Source organism: Prionailurus viverrinus, chromosome C2 (genome assembly GCF_022837055.1).
Source record: "Prionailurus viverrinus isolate Anna chromosome C2, UM_Priviv_1.0, whole genome shotgun sequence".
Classification (NCBI taxonomy): Eukaryota; Metazoa; Chordata; class Mammalia; order Carnivora; family Felidae; genus Prionailurus; species Prionailurus viverrinus.
The window spans coordinates 147,276,799-147,297,291 of record NC_062569.1 but is presented as its reverse complement, the minus strand read 5'-3'; the positions used below and the strand labels follow the sequence as shown (position 1 = coordinate 147,297,291).

The 20,493-nt window shown below is 51.3% G+C and overlaps 1 protein-coding gene across 4 annotated transcripts in view; it reads right to left on the bottom strand.

Moving 5' to 3' along the window:
* Positions 1-511: 511 nt before the first annotated feature.
* The window catches only part of EVA1C (eva-1 homolog C), a 75,950-nt gene continuing 55,968 nt past the window's right edge, over positions 512-20,493 (bottom strand). For 2 of the 4 annotated variants that reach the window (XM_047876038.1, XM_047876037.1), the window contains exons 5-8: positions 17,818-17,961; positions 10,958-11,038; positions 9,513-9,602; positions 512-1,162 (exon numbers count right to left, since the gene is read on the bottom strand). In XM_047876038.1, coding sequence (XP_047731994.1) covers positions 786-1,162; positions 9,513-9,602; positions 10,958-11,038; positions 17,818-17,961 — 692 coding nt within the window. In that variant the 3' untranslated portion in view covers positions 512-785. The remainder of the gene's footprint in view (positions 1,163-9,512; positions 9,603-10,957; positions 11,039-17,817; positions 17,962-20,493) is intronic. The other 2 variants (XM_047876039.1, XM_047876040.1) reach the window with 2 other exon arrangements.

Here is a 20,493-nt window from a genome sequence, read left to right as displayed (position 1 = left end):
ACCTCCTGCTTGCACTCTCAGAAATAAGTAAACATTTAAAATTAAAAAAAAAAAAAAAAAAAAAAAAGAAAAATGCTGCTGATCTCTGTTCTAAACAAACAATTTTAGTGATTAAAATCCGCCATAGTGGATGGATTCAAGCTTGCTGTCCTGTATATCAGTACAATTTTTTTTTTTTTGATACAAGGAATCTCCTGTTTACTCATTTGTAAAAGGGATGATAGCCCTACCTCATGAGGTTGTTGTGAGGAATTAATGACTTATATGAAAAGCAGCTACAACAGAGCCTGGAATTATAAGCACGCAATAAATGTGCATTCTATGTTAATGTATAAAAATGAATTTAAGGGGCACCTGGGTGGCTCAGTCGGTGAGCGTCCCACTTCAGCTCAGGTCACGATCTCACGGTTCGTGAGTTCGAGCCCCGCGTCGGGCTCTGTGCTGACAGCTCAGAGCCTGGAGCCTCCTTTGGATCCTGTGTCTCCCGCCCTCTCTGCCCCTCCCCTGCTCATGCTCTCTCTCTGTGTCTCAAAAATAAATAAACATTAAAAAAAAATTTTTTTTAAAGAATTTAAATAAATAAAGAAAACAAAGACTTCCCTCCTAATTTATTTTGAATGTGCTGTAAACAGTTTGAAAGGTCCCTTTAACAGCTTCTGGCTTCACCGGTGTTGGATGACATAACAAATACTCCTTCATGGAAGGTACGAGTGAAATAGAACCGGAGGGGCATTTTGGATCCTTCCCTCTTCAGAAAGTGTGATCGCATAAGATGTGTCTCTTTTTCAGTAGAACTGGCTCATATTTCTCGGGAGTGAGGTGTCCAAACCGCTGTTCATCCATATTTCCTGGATGATTTGCTCCCTGCGCTCAATCCTTTCGGCCAGCTCTGCAGCTTCTATGGAACTGTAGACAGGATACGCAGTCCTACAAAACCCAGACGGTTCCCCTGGAAAATCAGAGTCTGAAGAGTCCTCCTCCCCCTCTTCATCCTCACTGTCTTCCTCAGCCTTGTCACTTCCTGGCACGAGGTGCTCCTTCACCAGCTGCAGCTCCCGGAAGTCCTTGGTGCAGGACACCCTGATGACCAGGGCGCACAATGTGAGTGCAAGACCGATGCAGACACTGGACACGAACAGCAGGGCTGCTCTCTCTGGGTGGGCTGTGGGGGGGGAAAGGACAAGTCAGGAGCTGGCCGGGACTGTCAGCCTTCACCAATCCACAGAAACAGACGTCTGCCCAAACCAACAGCTCACGCGGGACGCCAATCCTGAACAGCATCTTTTTCTTTAAATATTTTTTTTAATGTTTATTGATGTTTCAGAGGGGGAGAAACAGAGCACGAGCGGGGTAAGGGCAGAGAGAGAGAGAAGCAGGCACAGGATCCGAAGCAGGCTCCAGGCTCTGAGCTGTCATCAAAGAGCCCGACGCGGGGCTCGAACTCCCGAACCACGAGGTCACGACCTGAGCCGGAGTCAGAGGCTTAAGCGACTGAGCCACCCAGGTGCCCCTTGAACAGCATCTTTGAAACCAGCCTCACCTAACTGGTCGTACACTCCCGTTGGTTTAAAACAAGAAAAGGTTTTGAGCCTACGTGGACAATCCGTATAGGTACACGAGAGGACACACAGCAGAGCGACTCAGAAGCTGGACCCCACCCCCCCCCCCCAAGTGCAAACTACGATCTGCCACTTATTAGCTGCGTGACTGTTGGCTGGTTACCTAACCCCTCTGTGCCTCAGTTTCCTCATATGTAAAATGGAGCTAATAGCACCTTCCTGCCAAAGAGTGCATTCCTGTAACACTCCGGGAACATTCACTGACACGTAGTAAGCGCTCGATAAACTGTTCACTAGTGTTAGTGGTAGCAGCGAATTATGAAAAATTAATTTATATATAAAGTATACGTACATGAAGGTACTACGAATACAGTAGATGCTAGCAAAGCTTGATGTCTTTTAGATTAAAAAATAAATGCACGCAGAAGTTTCTAGTAGTTCTTCCCACATCCAAATGATTGCGTAAGAATAACAGAAACAATGCTAATTTGCACCACGTATTCTGGCCTAAGTCCCGACATAAGGTGAATCCTTACCTTATCCCTGCGCGGAAAGGTTCATTATTGTCCCCCATTTTGTAGTTATGTATCCCTTGAGGTCCTAGCACTCCCGCTTTGGGAAAGAACGATGCAGCAAACTCCCTCAAAACAGAAATCAGGCGCTGGCAGACTTTCTCCTTCAAGGGCAGATAGTGAGGATCTCAGCCTTTGTGGGCCGTGAGTCTGTGCTGCCTTTGTGCACAAAGGCAGCCCCAGACCTACAGGGGTGGCTACTAAAAACCGGATTTACAAAACCGGCCCGAGGGCCACAGTTTGCTGACCCCTGAAACAAAGGCTCAAGCTGAGCCAGCAAAGGGAAGCCACCGCCTGTGGACAACTGGCCTCTGTAGGCTTAGCCAGACCTGGATTCAGGATCTCGGGCTGTGAGCTCCTTGTGGGGTGGGCACTTGGAACCCCTGGCATCTGCTCAGTGCATCTCAGTGATTCTTCTCTAGGCACAGCCCCCGCCCCCCGCCCCAACGCCGCCCCCCATTTACCACACGGAAGTATCATGAATAATGACTATTGCCTTTGCTGCCTCTGTCCTTCCCCAGAGGTCCAGACTGGTGTCAAAACTCCAGGGTTGTTAAGTTTCCTATATCATCAAGGGATCTAGCCCACTGTGGTCTGATGGGAAGAGATCTAACTAAGCAGGACGCATCCCCTGGAAATTCAAAACCTCTCCGTTCGGCTTCCTTCACTTGCAGCTCAAGTCGCGGGTGCAGCTCCTGGACCCAGATATGTTGTTCTTTGTTGCCATCACCCCTACTAGAAAAATCGGATCGCTCTCCTTATGACACGGAAGTCTTAACGCCAATCGATCCAGCTCAGGGAAGGACAGGGTGTGTTAAGTGCTATTAATAGTAATATATTTTTCCTGAGGGTCAAGGCATTTTGAAGATTTGATCAAACACAGCCATGCATCCTTTGCGAGAAAAGAAAAGGCTATTTTCGTTTCTGGGAGCGGAGGCAGAATGGGGATTGGGCTGCCATTTGGGACAAAGTCATTAAACAACAACACACAGAATGATGGAAAGACCAGAGACTCTAAGACAACAGGGCGGATGTTTCTTTCTCCCTCCCACACATCACAGCCTCCGCTGAGAGCCGACTCCTCACCCCTGACTCCTCTCCCCTCCTGTCCCTTTGAATGTCCCTTTCCTCTCCCTGCTGCCCCCACCCCACCCCACCCCCCCCACCCCAAACCTCCCAGCCAATGTCCCCTCCAACCCCCCCATTCTCGGGGCAGCCCGATGTGGGCTTTGGATGCAGCCACTACCCATCTCCTCCTTCCCTCAGCATAAACCGTGAGTCCCGCTGGCGGCCACGCCTGCCGCCATCACCCCTGTGGCACCTGTAAGGACTGTGGGTGGGGCGACGGAGTCCCGCCTGTTCCTTTTCCAGCCACCCACAGGTCAGGACAGGGCCACTTCCAGGGAGAAAGAGTCCCGTGATGGTCGAGCTTCCAGGAAACCACGATCACCGGTTTCTCTCCTCTCCTCTGACAGGTCAGTCATTCCCAGCAGTGGTGTGGTGGGCGAACCTGGGCCTCACCCTCCCTGGACAGAGTTTGAGATCTGGCTCTGCCCCAGGCAGGCAGGTTAACTCTGGGCTAGTTACCATACCTTTTTCTCCCCCCTCCCCTCCCTTCTTCCCTTCCTTCCTTTTTAAGGAGCCCAGGTGGACAGAATTAAATTAGGAATTAAATTAGGCTAGGACACATCCTCTTTGCTGGTCAGGGCACGGCCCTCCTTGATGTTTATTCATTTCATTACTTTTATTTTTTTAAGTTTATTTATTTGAGAGAGACAGAAAGAGAGAGCATGAGCAAGGGAGGAGCAGAGAGAGAGAGAGAGAGAGAGAGAGAGAATCCCAGGCAGGCTCCGCACTGTCAGCACAGAGCCCGATGTGGGGCTCAAACTCACGAACCGCGAGATCATGACCTGAGCAGAAATCAAGACTCAAACGCCTAACCGACTGAGCCACCCTGGGAGTTTTTAACTGAATATTACGCTGCCTCCTACTGCTCCGTTATCTTGACTACGCGATGGCTTATTCACGCTCTCTTCTGCTGGTCGCTGTCTCCGTCAGGCTCTTTCCACGTGGGCGCCGTAGCCTCAAACAGTCCTGTAAATGTCCCTGATGCCCACGTGCAAGTGTTCCTCTTGGGGACGGACCTACGAGGGAGCTGATACATGTATGCAGTTCCTATATATTCTTGGTAATAACCATTTGACAGTATATGTTGTGACTATCTCTTGGTGAGTGGCTGGGACTTCCACTTTCATTAAGGCGTCTTTTGATCTAGTGAATTTATCTGAAAACCAGGAACACCACCGTCCTTCTCCGTCTTCCTCTCTCCTCTCCCGCCCTGTCACCCACCTTCCCACTGTGGCCACTGCAATCTTTTTAAAATTGCACACTGGATCACATCACTGCCCTACTTAGCACCGGTAAACGGTTTCCCTCTTCTCACTAAGTTGGAAATCAAATCCTGACCGTAGCCTGCGAAGCTTGCTAGGCCTTGGCCCCAGCTACCCTCCCCAAGTTCAGCTCCAAGGACTCATTCATGCCTCAGTTTCTGTTTTCCTGCCGCATTGGCCTCCTTCCATTCCCCACGGGGCCGGGGCGAGGGGCAGATGGCCTCACACCTTGGTGCTTTTGCACAGAATGTTCTTTCTTCCTCCTTCATCTAGACCTTTCTGCCCCCATCCCCAGGCTGGGCCAGGATCCCCCCCACCCCCAGTCGTTAGGTTCCATAGCATCTTGAATGTCACTAAATCGCTGAAGGTGTTTTATCCGGTCTCACCCCAGAGAACGCAAGCTCCATGAGGGCAGGGGCCGAACTCTCTTGTTCTTCACGAATCCCCAGCGCCCAGGGCAGAGCAGGGATTATGCAAACACCTGCTGAGTCCGAGAGAAGAGGGGTGCCCTGTGGGCGGGGCTCCATTACATAGCTTCCTCTCTTCCTCTCCCCCTCTGCTTCTGGGAGGTGACGGTCAACTGCAAGGAGAGCTTCTCACTTATCAGGCCCTACGCGCCTCCTGCCCAGTGGTCGCTCTTTAGGCCATGTCTACACCAAGTCTGCTGAGATCCCGTGATCAAAGTTGGTGAACACGGCAAAGCCTCATGGGAGCCAGGCTTCCTCATCATCTACGCTGACTGGTTCGAGGTCACAGAATCACCAGGTGTTAGTTAGAGGGCACCTGGAGGTGGGCCGGCCCAAGTCCTCCTGAGGCAGCCTTGTCCTTTGTCCACAGCCACCGCGTGGCTGGGACCCTGAGCTCCAGCCGGGCTCTCTCTCCACAGCCACCGCCCCCTGGACTTTACATTGAGGGCACATCGTCAGTTTTCAACTGGACCACTCGCAGCTTCTATGACCCCTTTCCTATTATGTGTTCCAGAAAGATAAAGGCATTAGTCTCCCTGCAGTTAAAGAGAATCTTCACATCGTGTTATTGTTCTCAGTTCAGCCTCAGTTCGTCACAGGCTTAAGTGAAGGACTTTAATGTCATCGGCTGCGGTAAGCCCGCAGGAATCTCACAAGGGTGGCCTGTGGCCTTTAAGGCCCCCTGACTCTTAGATCTCTGGTCTGGAGCCAACACGAGCTCCAGTTCCAACCTATTGTGTCCCAGTAAGACGCCGAGAAGCCGGGGCCAGGGTCCCGCCTCCTGGGCCCTGCTACTGATAGGTGAAAGCACAGAGCTTCCTGAGCCCTTGGTCTGACAGCACTTACGGACGCGATAATAACCTTGTCACAGAACCGAAGATTAGAGACCGTGGGAACACATCGGAAGACACACCTCCGTGGCAAGGTGGCGCTGATCCCCGATCGTCCTCCCTCTCATGTAACTCTGACTTTGGAATGTGTTATCATACTTCTATTTCAATGTGGGGCCGTCTCGTAGCCTAGAATTCCTTTCATATAAAACACGATGCCTCCACATCTCAGGACAAGCTCTGCTTTCTGACCGTGACCCCCAGCTACCCTAGTTACCCCAGCTACCCCGGGCGCCCGGACCGTCCACAGCATGCTCTGCCAGAGGGCTGGAGGCCCAAGCAGAGGCAAGTGACAGAAATATTAGGACACGAGAGGCATACCTGCGGGTATATGTGGGGGAAACACACCAAGCTGCTGTCACGAAACTTACACAGGTGGAGCGGGTGGGGCGTCTGGGTGGCTCAGTTGGTTAAACGTCCGACTTTGCCTCAGGTCACGATCTCACAGGTCACGAGTTCAAGCCCCACATCAGGCTCTCTGCTGTCATGCAGATCCTCTGTCTCCCTCTCTCTCTGCCCCTCCCCCACTGGCGTACATGCATGCGCACGCACCCTCTCTCTCTTTCTCTCTCTCAAATATAAAATAAACATTAACAAAAAATAAGTGCAGGGGGAGAGTCAGGTTCTGAGCAAGACTGTCCAAATAAGGCTCCTTGGGTACAGTCTGCTGGGGGCTGATGGCTGAGCCAGCAAATAAACCGCTTTCCAAAAACCACACACACACACACACACCTCTCCATTCCTGTGATTTCAGAACTTTTCCACAGGCTTCTTCAAACTGATGATCTGGTTCTAGAATGAATTAGGTGTGCACAGTTAAGGGTATGTTCGAACGTACTAAATGTACTAAACGTACTAAAATGATGCCTCACTGTTGGGGAAAGCTTCACAGGTCACTTACATGGCCCAAAGAGAAACTGTTCTTCGGAGACCCCTGGACATTCTCACGTCCATTCTGCCGACCCCTGTGTTCCAGTATCCCAGGACATGCCCCTCAGTTTTGGCTCCCAGTCAACTTGTCCCCTGTGTGTATGTGACTGCACCAATGTGTCAAAACCACGTGTAGCCTGACCTGGGGAAACGTCCTTTGGGATCCACCCAATCTCCGGAGCATGCGAAGCTGATTTTTCCAGAAGCTGACCCGGCTCACTCTCAGCTCCGGCTGCTCCTGCCGGTGGTTCCCCCACCCTCTCAGACAGGCCTCCTCCCCACGGCTTTCGGGGACGGAGGCGCCCAAGCAACCCTCAATAAAACCAAGTCACCGGGCACGAAGTCCTTACATTTCTTCAAAACGGACTACCTATAAATAGCAAATACACGGTGACAAGAAGGTGCAGGACAGCTCATGACGCCAGATGAAGATTCATCATCTGCTCATTGGTTAACCACTTGCCGAGCATCTGTCCCATGCCAGCCTGTCCTGGTCCCTGGGCCGTGACAACAACTAAGAGAGCAAGCACTGGTCCTCAAGTCAGGCAATGTGTAGCAGTGAAATGGGTGCTAATGAGGAAATCTCTCATTTGATTTCTGGGAGGCACGTGTGTATAAAAGGACAGACACGGAGGGAGGGAGTAATTCGGGTACATCCACCCCTCAAACTTCTGAAGGGCACATTTGTTGCTCAGAGGAAACCAGAGCACAGGTTTTCTATCTGCTGAGTCTGAATCGTGGCCCTGGTGATGTCCCTGCTGTGGCCTCAGGCAAATGGCTCAACTCCTCCGACCCTGAGCTTCCCTATGTGCAGAATGTGGGATCAGAATCCTCTCTCTCGGGGTCTTCGCTATGGACTAAATTGTGCCCCCCCCCCACCAATTCGTGTGTCAAAGGGTTAATCCCCAATGCGGCTGTATTTGGAGACAGGACCTATAAGGAGGTAATTAAGGTTAAATGAAGTCATTAAGGGTGGGGCCCAAATCCAAGAGGATCAGGGTCCTTATAAGAAGAGATGCCAGAGAGCATTCTCTCTCTCTCTCTCTCTCTCTGCCTTCCTCCTTCTCTCTCTCTTCCTTCCTCCTCCTCCTCTCTCTCTTTCTCTCTCCCCATCTCCTGTGAGAGCACAGTGAGAAGGCATCCATCTCCAAGCCAGGAAGGGAACTCTCACTCGAAACGGACTCTGTGGGCGCCTTGATCTTGGACTTCCAGCCTCCAGAACGTGAATTTCTGCCGTGGAAGCCGCCAGCCTACAGTGTCTTGTCACGGTGGCCCAAGCCGACCAACACAGTTGTCCAGAGGCACTGACAAGGCTCAGCACGGCCACAGCTCCGTGAGCAGGGTCATCGCGGCTCCTGGTTGCTCGTTATTCCCTGAGAGATTTTTCATGATGCCTTTCCTCCAGGGGGCTCTCTAGGGACTCTGAAAACGTGGGGAGATTTCTGACAAAAACCCTTGTGGCGCTTAACTTTGACAAGGGTGACACAGGGCTCTGGGGCCTCCCCTGCTGGGGGATCGGGATATTCATGGGAGCCCTGTTAGAAAGAACAGCAGGGCTGGGAAATGCAAAGCCTGGCGGGGAGCTGGCCATGGGTGGGAGCCAGAAGAACACAGAACGTTAATACTAGTTCTCTCCAAGCTTTGAGAGCAGGGGCGAGTTCTAGTTCTTGGTGGGCTCCCGTGTTTGCCACATCAAACATCCTCTACTTTTATGCAGAAGGGGAGAAAAGGCCTCATAAATGTTATCAGAAACAGCAAGAAATGGAAGTCGGAGGGTCGTCTGAAGAGAGAAGATTCTCAGAAGAAACCAACAACCGCACAGCACACACTCGGGAGGAATACGGACGCCGGAAGACGACGGAACAGTAGAAGATCCCAAGACCATCCTTTCCACCTCCCGTGTGGAGCTGTTTCCTTAACACTTTTCTTTTCCGCTGAGGAAGGCTTCCCCCCAAAGAGCCTCAGCCCCGGCCGGCTCGAGCGGCAATGCCACAACGCTCTGTGGTCACACGAATTGTACAGAAGGCCTCAGAGGCTTTGGCCTCCCTGAACAGAGTCAGGCAGACATCGCCGAAACCTGCGGAGCTCACGTGACAAAACACGGTCTACCCTGAGGTGAGCGGACAGGGTGGTGACGAACAAAGGCACGGCACGCACCGTCCCCTCACTGATGCCGAGGAGCAGCTTTGGCTCCGCCGGGTAGGGAGGGCTGAGTCTGACGGATCCTTGAGGGGAAGATCATCAAGGGGACCCTTGGCAACCGTGGGAGGTAACACTGGTGAGTCAGGAAGAGACTCAGCCTTCCCAGGGCATGGCCTGTTCTGTTCACTAAGGGGACCTTTTAGCTCCATTGTCTCCCAGCCAAGGGTGGGATTTAAGAACCCCGTGCCCTTCCCAAATTTGAGAACTGGGAAATGTACTCCTCGGGTTCCTACTTCTCTCAGAGGAAACTACTCATGGAACCCAACTCCGAAGCAGTGTGACTTGATCTGTTTGCCTCCTCCCCATGTCGCTCTCTGGTGGGTGTTAACCCAGCTGGAGCGGCCCCTGAATTTAGGCCCCCGTGTTTCCAGATCTTAGGAGACAGCACGTGCTGAGTCATATTTCCAGTCGTTTTTCGTTAGCTGAGTATTGTAATTAAACATCGCGGCTGGCAGTAAGGGTTCGGTAAAGCATTCTGGGAAGCTTCGATGCATCGACCTACCTCTGATGTAGGCAAAGGCAGCCAGAGAGTTGCTAACAATAACTCCGTCTTTCCTCAGAACCCTCGTTTCGCTTGGGTCAAAGTTTATACCTGTTTCATAAAAAAGAAATGCAAGGGCGATGAGTCACGGCCGTTCACGGGATGCCTTCTGTTCCCAACCCAGGACTGCCATAATGAATAAAAAGTCACAGAAATCCAATAAATGGGCCTCTGACTGAGTTACAGAAGACTACAGGCCAGCAAGAGCACTGAGTAAATAGTCTCTGAAAATATTAAGCCACAAGACGGATTTAGAAACCCTAAAATGGGTGGGTTCCAACGTTAGATGCCACTCATCCACCCCACTGCGGCAGGGAACGAACAGATTTTCCCGTCCTACAGGCAATGGCATTCATCATGCCTCTGGGAGGCTTACTCACGGCGTACACACCTAACCACAGAGCTGCTGTCTGCACAGAGAAGACGGGAGGGAGATTATGGAGGGACATTGTGCGGGGCCACTTTTTTGGAAATGATAGCAAACGCAGGGCAGGTCTGATTGCAAACGCCTGGTTACACTTCTGTGATAGAGCTCAGTGAGCTCGCGATGGGCAGCCTGAGAGATCTGGGGACCCCTGGGGATGACAGACAGGGCAGAAGCCTCCGGGGGGGGGGTGGGGGGATCGGGATATTCAGGGGCTCAGGGTAGGAACCGTGTCAGAAGCAGCAGTGGGGCTGGGAGATGCAAAGCCCGGCGGAGAGCTGGCGCGGGGGTGGAACTCAAACACGGAACGTTAACATTAGTTCTCTCTAAGCTTTGAGAGTAGGGGCGAGTTCTAGTCCTTGGTGCTTTCCCGTTTTCCGCGTCAAGCATACTTCACTTTTCGATTTAGGGACAGAAGACCTCATAAATGTAATAAGAGTAATATAAAACTTTCAACACACAACGTGCAACATCTTCGATGCTCTACAGAAACTTTGTGGTTCCCATCAGGAGTCCCAAAGGGCTGAATTCCATTCTCGATCGGATAAGAAAACTAAAATGTTCACCCCCACCCTCCTATTTACAAGAGCCCAGTGAAAACCGGAGGGAGGAGGGGGGGCTTCTGGAAGTCTTCAGGCCCAGCCTCGGTCTGGCCCACCTGCATTCCCGATGGGTCCTCTTTCCAGGAGGCCCATCATCCAGGAACCCCAAATTTGTTTCCGAGCAGATCTCTTTTGCCAGGTGGTACTTTGGGAAATAAGCAGGTAAGGGAAAGAGGTTTTATCCCACTTATAATTTGAAAAACAAAACAAAACGCCGGCCACCGTTTGCAACCGATCACCACAGCACTGCCATCGCCAGAGCTGGTAACTCCAATGACCTCCTGACATCCCCTGTCCAACCAATGTCACCCGACTGCAGTCACGTGGGACTGTTTACCTTTACTTAAAGAAAAATGCTGGTAGTAAGCCAGAAAAATTACCATATTCACCGTCTTTCTGCTTCAAAGAAGGTTTCAGATTAGCAACGGCTGGATCGATCGCTGTGAGTATGTTCTTGGGAACTAAAAACCAAAAAGAAATATCTTAATTCAGGGATGCTTGGGTCGTCAGTTGGCTAAGCATCCGACTTCAGCTCGGGTCATGATCTCACAGTTTATGAGTTCGAGCCCCGCGTCGGGCTCTGTGCTGACAGCTCAGAGCCTGGAGCCTGCTTCCGATTCTGTGTCTCCCTCTCTCTCTGCCTCTCCCCTGCTCGTGCTCTCTCTCTCTCTCTCAAAAAGAAACGAAACATTTTTTTAAAAAGTTTTAAAAAACTGCAGTTTGGTGCTGGTTGTGCATTTCTGTCAATTTCCTAGAACGCACTGAACTGTTTTTACTTAAAACGGGTGAATCTTAAGGTATGTAAATGACACCTCAATAACTAACGCTATTAACTCTGAACGCGAACTTCTCGGAGATTCAGTGAAACAAGATGACTGTAATCAGCCCGGAACCCACCACGGAGCTCTCCCAGCTCCTCCTCTGCTTTTCATCCACGGCTCTCAGTCCTCACTCGCTTCCTTAATAAGCCTGAAAGAGAATTCTAAGACCGCTTGCTAGAATGATCCTCTCAGTGCTATAAGGACAATAGACAAATGAGAGGGGGCAGCAAAACAGACTGTTTTGGAAGTGGATTAAAGATCCTGCAGAACTGACCCAAAGAATAAACCATCCGATCTCAAGATGCCCTGGGGCAAAGCAGACAGGACTGTAGCGTGAGCGAAAGCAGAGGGCAGAACAAGACTTCTGAAGGCGAAGTGCACCACAGCCAGCTAGGAGAAGGGAGAGGAAACCAAATATTTTTCCTGCAGAAAATTGCTTATTTTTGTTTGTTCGTTAGCCCAGCTGGTATCTGGGAGAAGTGGCAACAGGAAACAGGAGTGAGCCAACGTAAACCGTCCAAGTTCCACTGCAGTGATTTTTAAAAAAGAGCTGGGAAGACATCTTCAGCAGCAAGAAAAGCTCATTTCCTTTCTCAAAGGACTTAACTAAATTCTTTTAGGGATGTCCCAGGACCAACAACCAGAGAACATTCCTAAACTGTGGATTTTCCGTGCGCAGGAGACCCTGGTGCCTTCGCGCCCATCGGCAGGGACGGTCACATCTAGGTGACGATGACAGGAGGCGGCGGAAGCCGTCCAGGGCCCCCCAGGAATGCCCTTTGGCTGACCACGGCCATACCGCTGACCCAGGGACCAGGGCGGCGCCCCAGAGAACCGAACCGGGTTGCCACAAAATGCTTTCTGGCGAAATAGCCTCTGCAGCCTGAGAAGGACGCCCCTGATTCCCTGGCAGGATTAAGTCCTCCCTGCCAGGAATGACCCTTCTTTCACATCTGTCTCTCACCTTGTTCTCAAGATACGGCCTGAGCAGGGCTGGGCTCACTGCAAATGCCAGAGGCTTTGCAGTTGGAGACAGATGAAGAGCTCAGGGAGGAAGGACAGTCCAGATGAGCTTTGCAGAATAACCCGGCCCTCCAGACATTAAACTGCTGTGCGTGATACAGGCTCATGTCAGGAAACTTGCCCACTTACTACACGACGACGGCCCCGCGAGTGGGTTAGGAACCTGAAAATAACAACAGGAGCTGGGATGCGATTTACTACCACCCTGCAAGCCTGACTCTCTCCATTTTAGATGCATTTGTAAGACCACGAGCAAACTATTATTCGTGGAGCTCCTGACACGCGCTGGACCCCGGGCTCAGCGATCCAACGGTGCATCTCGGGCAGTCTTCACGGAGTGAAGACGCGTCTCATCCCCGTTCCCGCAGATGGGACAACTGAGGCTCAGAGATGCACCGTTCGCCTGGGGAGAGGTAGCGCCTCCGCTCCTGGTCTTGGGCACACATGCCCTCGATCCTTCCGTGATGCTGCGCTGTCCGTGGCACGCTCAGCCTTTGGCAACTGGATAAAGGATTATAAAGACAGCAAGGTGATTCCCATAGTCCCTGTGAGTCTGTCTAGGTGAAACCAGAGAAGACGATTCGCTAAATTTGGGCAGGGCAACCACCTTGAGTTCTTTTTCCCCCTGAATAAATCTTCTGTGTCAAGCTTCGGTCCGTGCAGACCTTAAGAAAGAAGTATCTCCCCCCGCCCCCCCCCCCCCCAAAAAGAAGGAAAGAAGTCTCTCCAGGTTGAACTTAGGGTGCGAAAGGATTCTTCGTGTTGGAGAAAAAATGGTATCTCTGCTTAACTTCTCCTTCTAGGTAGGAGCCTAGACTACACGAGCACCTACAAATCCTTGCACTGAATCCTTCCTGTTCCCCAATCCTGGTAACCCCCCTTCCTGCCGCCCTTAAATCCTAGCACTCATTCTTCTTGCCCCCCAATACTGGTACCAGTATCCCTCTTGTCCCTAAATCCTGGCCCCTGTTTCCCTCGCCCCCAAATCCTGGTACCACCATCCCTCCTGTCCCCAAATCCGGGCACTCTCAGCTCCCACAGCTGCTCACCGCAATTTCCCTCCCCACCCCCCAACCAAGAAGTGCAATCGTGGTCACTGTGGGTGAGGCACCTCGTCCCCCTGCCTGAGTCACAGCAGTGATGGGTGGCATGTGTTTCTATAGAAATGAGGGCCCTCAGCTTGACATTCAGTACTTGTCCCTAAAGCACCCCCCCACAGGGTGGGGTGCCCTGTCCCCTGTGTGGGCACAGCAAGACTGCTGGGTAGAATCCCAAATCTGGATCAGACGCTGCAGTTAGAAGCAGGGTATTGGTGGGTCTTCTCTGATCCTCTTATGTAAGAGCATCTTTTTTTTTTTTTAATGTTTATTTTTGAGAGAGCACGAGTGGGCGAGGGGCAGAGAGAGAGAAGGAGACACAGAATCCGAAGCAGGCTCCAGGCACAGAGCCTGATGCGGGGCTCGAACTCATGAACTGTGAGATCATGACCCAGGCTGAAGTCAGACGCTCAACCAACTGAGCCACCCAGGCGCCTCAGGAGCATCTTGACTTGGGTGGAGTTTGGCTGGGCCCCTCTCTCCAGGCAGCCATGTTTATAATCACATCACATGGCCTCTGGTCAGGGCTGATCAAAGGAGGGAGGCTACCTGACCCCAGCCCAGCCAATTACATATCTTTCTGTTAGAAATTTGGGGGGCACCTGGGTGGCTCAGTCGGTTAAGTGTCCAACTCTTGGTTTCAGCTCAGGTCACGATCTCATGGCTCGTGAGTCTGAGCCCCGCATCCGGCTCTGTGCTGATGGCATGGAGCCTCCTTGAGAATCTGTCTCTCCCTCTTTCTCTGCCCCGCCTGTGTGTCTCTCTCTCCCTCAAAATAAATAAATAAACTTAAAAAAAAAAAAAGAAATTTGGAATTACTAGAAATTGCTAGAAATGGGACATGAAAATGATTCAGGTGGTGGCGGTGGCCACATACGATCCAGCTCAGCTCACAGGCAGGCTGTGTGTGTGCAAGAGAGAGAGAGAGAGAGAGAGAGAGAGAGAGAAAGAATAAGGAAGAAGTGCCATGAGAAGCAGAGAAGAGAGATGCCAGAGATGTTTGCCATGACCTTGGAGCTTCAGCCCCTCCTGAGGCCTTGCTTCCCAGCCCTGTCTTCTGAAGATGGGCTTCTAGCCACATGATGCCCACCTGCCTCAACCCTCTTTTTGGCTTAAACCCGCTCACGTTCGTTCCTTCACTCACACCCGAAGGGTCCTAACTCAGACAGATTCACTTAGAAATCAATGACTGACAATCCTCGGTCTTTGTATCCACGTCCACATCCATTGGGAGAAAATTTTTAAAAATGGAAACCTTTTCATTCCCATTCGGTGACCTATAAAATATTCAGACATTGCAAATCATTTTTTAATGATTCTGGTTGCACAGAGAAGAGCCATCTGGCCGAGGGTGGAGAGGGGGATATTTTTTAAATGCCAGCCACTTAGAAGGTGATGAGAAGGTGTCTTAGGAAATGTCTGCTTGGTGGGGGATGGGCATTAGCTTGCCTCCCAGCGAGGCACCCCTTCCCTTTGGAATACGTCCTGGGACCGCACTGGCGGACAAGGGGGCATGTCCTAGGGAGACGGGAAGGACACGGTCAACATCCCATTACCTCCACTGCCCCAGATCTAACACCAAGCTGCAAACCCCGTCTCTGACCTCAGCCTCCGTCCCTCAAGTGGCTCCCTCTGTAGCTCTCAACCTCGTCCAGACCCCTCCACTGACCCTACCTTCCCTTCTTCCTGAAGCCCCCTCCTGTCTGCAGCTGGGATCCCACTCCCCACCGCTGTGATCACTCACTTGGGATCACCCCAACTCTCTCCCTCCTTTGTCTTTGACCAGTGAGCCTGGTCTCACGTCTGGTCTCAAGCAACTTGTCCCACTGGAAGGAACCACGCCCTCGGGCAGACCAGTGTCCTCCCCCAAGAAGTCTGACACGAGCCTCACTTTATACCTTCTCCCATCTTTTCAAACCGTCTTCCCTCCCCGGTCCTCACAGCCGATGACCTTATACTCAGAGAAGACCGAGGCCGTGCGACAGAACAGCAAGCCCCCCCTCTGCTCCCCGAGACTCCTGTCCCGTTGTGACATTGACGCCCGTGTAAGGCCACACCCCATCCCTCTGCCTTCTCCGGGCGCCAATCCTTCCACCAGGCAGGAGTCCTCAGCGTCTGTCTTGCCTTCGCACTTTCCAAACCCTTCTCCAATCCACCTGATTTTTTATTTTTGCCATGGCCACCAGGCCTGCTCAGCCCAAGTGGCTCCTGTTCTAGCTGGTCGCCCGCCCCCAGCCCGTTCCCTGGAGCTGCCTGATGCCACCTTGACCTCTGTAGCTCCTTGCCTCCCTCCTACTTGGTGCTTCGCATGAGCCTGGCAGATTCACATGCTTGTTTGCTTAGTTAAGTGCCCATCTCTCTGCCTCAACCGATAATCCCCAGCACAAGGACCGTGCCTTTTTTTTTTTTAAGCTACGGAATCCTGGCACCAAAACCACCTTGACCCAGGGAACGTGCCCACGATGCGCTGAATGAACGAACAAGGGACAAGAAGCTCGAGCTGAAGCATGATGTCCAGGCCCTGAAAGCCCACCTTCTCTCAGCTAAGAGCCCCAGCCCGAGGACCTGCGCTCACCTCCTTCTCGAAGGAACACCGGGAGATCCCCCACATCCGCAGGCTAACGTCCCGCAACACTCAGCTGCAGAGGTCCGACGTTACTAGAACCTCAGAGTGATCTGTGTGGCTTCTTGGGGAACCCCAGCCAGAGGGGGTTCAACGCTACAGCATGGGAGCAGGAGGAAAGCTTGAGGGCGGAAGTAAAACCGCGCTTTCCGCAGCGCAAGCGTGGGTGCTATTATTTCGGGAATGCGCCGATGCAGCCACTTCGTTGGACCCATGACGGCTTTGCGCGGCAGAGGCCAACGTTTTGAGCTCAGGATACAAGAGGCAGGGGATGCATCAGAATAGCACGAGGCCACAAAAAAGAAGGGCGTACTTTCACGTGCTACAACATGGATGAACCTTGGCGACACGCTACGCAAAGGAGCCGACACAAAGGAAGAACCGCACATTGCGTGATTCCATTTATACGGGCCATTGAAGAGGCAAGTCCATAAAGACAGAAAGTAGATGGGTGGTTGTCTGGCACGGGGCGGTGGGGGTGTATTGGAGGTCGCGCCTAAAGGTGCAGGGTTTCCTTCGGGGACAACGAGAAGGTTCTTAAGTTAATTGTGCTAAGGGTTGCGCGATTCCGTGCCTAGACCAAAACCAACTGCTTCGTGTGCCTTAACGGGTGACCTGGGTGATCTGTGAGTCACCCCTGAATATGCTACAAAGAGAAAAAGGGAAGACTGGCTAGCAGGAGAAGGGGTTGCCACTGGGCTCCTCAGATGCGGGACTCTGTGCTCTCCCTTTGCTCCTATGAATCATTTCGGGATGAACAGTCCACACGTCAGGATTACAAACCAGAAACCCGCCGCACCCGCAGGGAGTTAATTAGTGCCGGTTCACTTTGAGGTAGCTTTACAAAGTTGGAATCTAATGAACCAAGCATTTCGTTTTCTTGCTCGAAGACACTGGGAAAACCGAGACATGCTGCCTTGTAACATTTTTAATGGCTTTAGGGTGAGGATTTGCTCTGTTGACTCACCGCTGTGGGTTTGCAGATAGAATGGCAGCAGAGAGAGTTAGAGCCAAACACCGAGACGGGGAGGTTAACCAGGACCCAAACAATACTTCCGGGAGCCTGCATGACGTATCCATACATTTTAGAGCCTCCTAAGCACTCAGATTAAAATCACTATTCTCAACGACATCAGTTTTACCCCATTCACTTGTTCTTTTCCTATTCTCCCCGTTAGCGGCCAATCTGATTGCTGAAAAGGCTTTTAAAATTGTTTTCTTTAATGTTTCTTTGAGAGAGAGAGAGAGAGAGAGAGAGAGAGAGAGAGAATGAACGGGGGAGGGGCAGGGAGCGAGAAGGAGACACAGGATCTGAAGCAGGCTCCAGGCTCCGAGCTGTCAGCACAGAGCCCGATGCGGGGCTCGAACTCACGAACTGCGAGATCGTGACCTGAGCCGAAGCCCGACGCTTAACCAACTGAACCACCCAGGCTCACCCTGAAAATACTCTTAAAACAAATTCTGACCCAAGAACTTGGACGGCTCTTCTAACATGAACAGCATTTACACGAATAAAGGATAGAAAAAGAGACTCTTGAATATTGGGGAAGATAACACACTTCCAGGCGTAGCCTCAGTTTGGCGTGCTGCTGGAAAATGCCTTTCGTTCCCATGATCACCTCCTCCCAAAGAGGCAGGGTCTTCCGTGGAGAAGTTTGTTGAGGGTGCGTTCTTACCACAGGCATAGGTGACGGAGAGGTATTTTTGCACTCCTGGCAGACACGGGCTCCCGAAATGGTGATTGTTGGCGATGATTTTGCATCTCTGCTTTCCGTAGCACCTCCTGGATAACACTTGCAGAGCTGAGTAAGACAGACAGTCTGAAAGGCAGGGAACAACGGGAACGTTATGGTACGTTCCGTATCTGGCCACCACGTGGCTCTTGTTACTTTCTGTAAGGAAATACACGGAGCTGACTTTCAAATCTCACGGAGATGGTCTCCCTGATTATTTTCCGTGTCATCAATGCTTTACCCTATAATCGTACGGGCTAAGTACCTATTAATCGTACGGGCTAAGTACCTTATAGGCAGAGCTGGCCTCCTGACATGTGCTAGAAGGGTCCGGTGCTTACTGTAACGCCCTGCAGTCACCACCTTGAAATTCTTACGTGGTTTTTGAACAAGGGGTCACAAATCCTCCTTTTTGCGTCAAGCCCCGCAAATTATGTAACGGGCCCTGCATACAGAACAGGCAAAATATGCAGAAAGTTGAACGAAGGTCCTTATTTCTCTTATGTCCTTTGCCGCTCCTTAAAACATTTTATTTGCCTATGAGAAACTTAACAGAAGACCACGGGGGAAGGGAAGGGGGAAAAATAGTTGCAACCAGAGAGGGGGGCAAACCCGTGAGAGACTCTTAAATACAGAGACCAAGCCGAGGATTGATGGGGGGGTTGGGGGATGGGGAAAATGGGGGATGGGCACGGAGGGGGGCGCTTGTTGGGATGAGCACCGGGTGTTGTATGTAAGCGACGAACCACGGGAATCTACCCCCGAAACCAAGAGCACACTGTATACGCTGCATGTTAGTCAACTTGACGATGAATTATATTTAAAAAAAATAAAAATGAAATGTGTAACCCCAAAATATGTATTTTATTTGTCTAGTTTGAGAATCCATCTCCCCAACGTGAACATAAGCTCCACGAGGACAGGGACTCTTCCTGTCTTGTTCGTCCTTGAACTCCAACACGCTGATGAATGAACATACTAATAAACGCGAGGCCATGTTTCTCAGCACCTGGCACAACACCATCGCAATCAGTAAATATTAATTTAACATGCACACAGGATGAGGTGCAGCGATGCTATGTGCCATCAGGAAGACAAGTCAGAAGACATCTACTTTTCACTCACAGGATGGGCTGCAGCTGGAGAGACAACCCACCCACCCCCCCGCCCACCCCATGAGACCTGATGTCTTAACAATGGAAAACAGAGAGTGAGCGTCAGCAGTGAGTGACCAGGACAAGAGGTGCTGGGGTCAGAGATGGGAGAGATCAGTGTGAACCAGAGTGTGGTCATGACAGGCTGTGTGGAGTAGAGGGGCTTGGTCACGGGAGAAAGAGCATGAATTAGGCAAAGGCAAGTAAGAAAGAAAGGCATAAACGCCAAGGCAAGTGGGCTAGCGTCACTCGGGGAGGCTAGAGGGCTCACTGGGAGCTGGAACAGTGGACGCGGGCAGGGAGGCCATACAGAATGATCAGGAAAAGGAAACTGGAGAGGGACAAAGGTTGCCTTCGAACGCCTGGCCAGAGACAGACGTTACTCTCCAAGCAACATGGAGCCTAAAGAAGTGGACGGCCTGATGCTATTGTCCTTTAGCGACAGTGTACGGGAGCCCCCGGGAGAGAAAGAGAACCAAGCTCGGGGAGACCGGTTCGGAAGCGATTTTAATAACACACACTGGGAGGAATTAAGAGCTTGAAGAGGAGAGAACAGAGGCGAGAATTTTGGAGACCTTACAAAGTTCGGTCCACTTATAACAACAGCTAACATGACGACAAACTCTAAAAATTGAGAAGACTGACAATCCTGACAATCCCAAAGACTGAACAAGACACGGATCCGTGGAAACTCCTGAGCACGGCCCGTGGGGGTGTAGATCGTTCCTGGACCATACATCGCCATCTTTTACATTGGCACATTTCACACCCTCAGACTCCATGGATTTACTCTCAAGAGGTCCCATCTGCTGTCCCCAAACCCTGCAGGATTTGCAGTCAAGAGGTCTGAGGATGGGATGTACGGTCTCTGCTTTGGGAAGAAGTCGCTAGCTGTCTGAATTACGAAATTCCTAGAAGTCTGATGTAACTGTTGTTGTTTTTTCTGTCACAAAGGAAACGCCTGTTTGTAGTCGAAAACTAGAAGAGCCCAGATAAGCCCAAACTAGGAAACCAGAAATTCCCAGCGAATCCAACCATCGAGGAAAAGAACTAGTAACCTTTAAGGAACCTCCTTCTGGTCTCTTCTATGTGTGACTGTCCTTCCCCCTCAATGGTGGCATATACCTATTACTCTGCATGCTCCTTCTTCCTCATTTGTTAATGTGTCTGTGAAAATTTTAACATGAACATCACTGCGAAGAATTGCACGGTTTTTCATCTTACGGATGTGCCGGCTCTATGTTCAATACTCGATACAATCATCATTCCGATGGTTTCTGGCGTGGAACGTTAGAAGCAGTTGCGTGTGGGGCGCCTGGGTGGCTCAGTCGGCTGAGCCTCTGACTCTTGATTTCCGCTCAGGTCGTGACCTCGTGGTGTGGGATGGAGCTCTGAGTTGGGCTCCGCACTGACAGCGTGGAGGGTCACGCTGAGAGGTTCTCTCTCTCCCTCTCTCTGCCCCTCC